Below are 4,064 nucleotides of genomic sequence, written 5' to 3'. Positions count from 1 at the left end.
GTGGTATCTCTATTGATGATGGTTCTACTATTGAGGTATATTAGTTATTTATTCATTTTGTGTTAATCATGCCAGATATGCAAATCCTACTTCTGCCTAATTTGTAACAACGCAATATGGAACAAAACGAAGAACTGAATTTCGCAAATGTCCTGGTATTAGCTAATCAAATTTGAGTACAAACATACAGAGACCAAACCATAAAAAACGAATGAACACTAAGTTTCCGCACAGATAACATTCTTGTAAATGAAAGAACACGGCGATCGATAGATAGCGGTGATATCATGCGAAGTAAATCGCCACTAAACTTATTCTTATCGAAATTGTCAACTGATAACATAATTCACTTGTGCTCGCACCAATGACTAATGCCGCCAGAAAGGGCTTAAAATACACGGCCAACGTATAGGGACCGAAATATTTATATCTATTAACCCTGAACTAAATTCAGAAGTTACCCAAACAAGTTAATTGTCCGGAGGAAGGGGGAATAGGTGTACGCTTTATTGACGAACTGAACAATCGTCAATACGGAAACCAATCTGTTTAGAAATAGTTCGACATTTCGTTTGTTTTTTGCCATTCAATTGTGTTTCTCATTTCAGAACAAGCGATCAATACATTCGAAAAAAATAACACACACACACAAAAGATATGGTCAGCCTTTCGGGAAGCAACAGCTTGGTGGCTGTAGCTTTGGTATATCTATGCTGCAGCATAGGTGTGACAGAAGCTCAGGAAAACGCCCAATTGCAGATTCCGCCATCACTTGTGGAATGCTACAACACCAGTTATTTTATGAATCGCGATAATCGCTTGCCCTCAAACCTGGAAACACTCATCACGCTGATAGAGAAGGTGGAGAATTCGTATGGCTTCGATCAGGATATAACACAATTGTCGATTGCCCTGTTGCATCGCTTCCGCCAGGATGGCATTCAACGAGCTCCTGGTGTGGTGGCCTCTCCCGGTGTTATACCTTACAGTCCAACGGGATTCCAGTTTCCCAAATTCCGGATTTTGTTGTCGCGGTTGATACCAGGAAACGCTTTGCGTTTCCCCAACAATACTCTGACCAGAGAAGAACGATGCTCTTTGCATTTTATGCTCTCCAGTTCGTTTGATACCCAAGTAAGAGGTGATGAAAACCAGGTCTGCAACAACCTGTCGCAATACAGAGCCCAGCGATTGTCGCGTTCATTGGCCGCCCCACAACAGAAACGCAACAATTTCATTGGAGATGTTGAAATTCTGGACGGTCTGCAGTCCAGAAAACCAGTTCCCGGAGCCAAACAACGCATGAACCCCATGAACTACGACTACGATTGGGATGACATGGGCTATGGGTATGGTGGCGATACGAATACCATTAGCCAGTGCCCAGTGGAAAATGGTGTTATTCGCACCAAGTGGGGAAATGTGGCAGCAGGCAATTTGATTGCCGGCATAGCGGCAGGTCTGCAACCCCAAACCGTACAGCTGAGATCATTGCTGGCCTTGTCTTCTCGACGCGGGAGCTACGTTCAAAATATGCCTCAAGTAGCTACAGTCGGCGTGGACAATCGTTGGGCTGCTACTATAGCTGGTGACTTGGCTGAGGTTGCTCTGGTCCAAGTCCCCGTATCCAGCACTGGCCAGGCAACGGTGGGAGCCAGCGGTGCATGGAATAGCACTGTGATGCCCAAATGGTATTTCCTCAGTCAACGTCAAAACATGGAAATGACTGATGCTGAAATTCGTGGGGGACTCGATGGCCTCATCATTGCCCTCAACATCCAGTCGTGGCGTCAACAAGTTTCCAACTTAAAGCTGTCCCAGTTGCTGAGAATGTACTATTCCCTCGACGGAGTCCTGAACAGTGGCATCATGGCCTGTAATCGGGCTGCTTACTTTACTCAGAACATCCAGATGACAACAATGAATGTCCAAGCCTCCGCCTTTGCCCAGGTTCTAGATCGGGAAATGCAGTTGCGAGTAACATTGTCTCCGGATGCCATAGCCACATTCGCCGCATCTGCAGCTACCGCCTTGGGTACCTACATACGTAAGTAGACCAGGTTTAAGTAACAATTGTTTTGAAAAATACTCTCAATGGTTCTCGAGCAATATGTCCTGCACGTCACATCGATAAACGAACTGCACAGTCCCCCCGCTCCGGTTTACAGGTCTCGATTAAAAGCGATTTGTTCTTTTTTCGTTTGTAGCCAACATGAACGATGTGTCCTGTTCAGTTAGTAGCGCTCTGCCCCAAGACGTCTCGCAGTCAATAAAGCCCATGACCAACATCTTTGTCTTCTTGGACACCACCTGGCCTTATTATCAAATCGTTGACTACGTAAAGTAAGTTGTTTCACATGCACTGCGACAGGCCATTCCACCTATTTTGGTTCGTTCTCGTTTCAGTTACGTATTGCAAAATCTCAATATCAATCCCTACGCCAGTTCGGTTACACTGCTGGCAGCCCAAGATGGTTCAGTCATTGTCAACACCACCAACTATATTTCCGATGTTTACGAAGCATGGAATGTGACCACCCACGCGACATGTAAGTTCATACCTCCCTATGCATAGCCGATTGAGGATCTCAGTGCTTATTGTGTTATTTGTGTTCGCCTTTCAGTTGCTCAGGGCTTCAACCTGCCAAATGTGCTGAGGACAGTGCAAAATCTCACTTACAATTACATGAATGTCCAGCAGACCAACTCTTCGGTGGGCGGACTGTCCTTGGTTGCGTTGATGATTCCCTACATGGCTACTATCAGTGCCACGGACTCTAGTTATGCCACTACTCAGCTGCAATACATCAACGAACAAATGCCCGACTTGCGTTTCATATACTACGCCGGCGGCACTGTTAGTCGTTTCTCGTCCTTTGTACAGGACCCCACCAAAGACCTGTTCCCTTTGACCGTTGGTACGAACCCAGCCACAGCAGGTGGCCCGGTCGTAATGCGCATCAAAAAGAGTAAGTTCCACACTGTGATGCCTTCAATGAAAAGAGTTAGATAATTACCGTTTCGTCTTAGTTCCCCGACAGATTGTGAATCCTCGTTGCGGAGCTATGTGGTACACATCCACGTGGGGCACGGATCAAATGGCCCAATACATTCGTCCTGGTTATATAAGTTTCTATCGCTTGTCGCCCAATTACTTCTATGGAGCTGGAACTGGGCGTTACTTGAACATCCAATCGCAATCTTCCTCTGTCCAATATACCATCTGTACCTCGCGCTCCATTGTTTTGCCTCAACAAAACTCGAGCAGTTCCAGTAGCGATCAAACCTGTGTCACATTGCAGGGTAACACGTTTTCCTACGATCTGTCCTCGGCCTGCAGTGGATATTACACCATCCATCAGTGCCCCCCGCTTTACGTCTCGGTACAGGCGCCAGCAAGTGGAACCACCCAAATGTACACTTGTACTGATCCCGCTTGTCAATCACCCGATCAGACACGTTACGTTGTGTCAGTCGTGAACCTTGGCTGCTTTAGTGGAGTAACTGGTTTGTCAGCCAGTTTGCTAACCATCCTGCTGACATTGGTGGCGCGCCAGCTCTTCTAATAGAACGAACAACAACGACAATTTCATTTTTCAGCCTAGCATCCTAAAATACGAGCATTTTCGATAAGTTCACCCAGAGAATTACCTTACTTCACATCACGAACAGAGCATGTCTTTTTATACCTTTGCAACCTAACCACACAAAATATTTTCTAGTTATACATTAAGCGTAAGCAAATAATTAAATATTACTACTAGTATCTATTCGGCTTGTTTCTTTTCAATAAAACGCCAATTCGATTGCAAAACCGAAACTGGGCCTTGCCCATCGACCAAAAAACACAGAAGGGCCCGAGAGTATTTATTCAAAACTATTTGTTAAGTTCGCTTTCGTTTCACTTGATCCAATAACCCATCACTTCATTTTTCAAAAGCTCTCATGAACAGCAGTCTGACTTCCGTGGTTGTGGCAGAGTCCGTTGACATTACAAATCGTACAGCCATAATGACCGATATATTCATGTTCCTGGACACATCGTGGCAGTACAAACGTGTAGT

The 4,064-nt window shown here is 45.4% G+C and overlaps 1 protein-coding gene across 1 annotated transcript; it reads left to right on the top strand.

The window, feature by feature from the left end:
• Positions 1-643: 643 nt before the first annotated feature.
• LOC133335641 (uncharacterized) lies at positions 644-3,566 on the top strand. The gene is made up of 5 exons (XM_061543951.1): positions 644-2,047; positions 2,208-2,343; positions 2,407-2,549; positions 2,625-2,969; positions 3,031-3,566. The coding sequence occupies exons 1-5, from the start codon at positions 658-660 to the stop codon at positions 3,564-3,566; spliced, it is 2,550 nt and encodes an 849-aa protein (XP_061399935.1). The 5' UTR covers positions 644-657.
• The last annotated feature ends 498 nt before the right edge of the window (positions 3,567-4,064 follow it).

This window comes from Musca vetustissima, unplaced genomic scaffold, assembly GCF_032173495.1.
Source record: "Musca vetustissima isolate MV318-11 ecotype Yass unplaced genomic scaffold, APGP_CSIRO_Mvet_v1 utg8222, whole genome shotgun sequence".
Classification (NCBI taxonomy): domain Eukaryota; kingdom Metazoa; phylum Arthropoda; class Insecta; order Diptera; family Muscidae; genus Musca; species Musca vetustissima.
The sequence above is the reverse complement of the archived record's forward strand: the minus strand, read 5'-3'. Positions and strand labels throughout refer to the sequence as shown.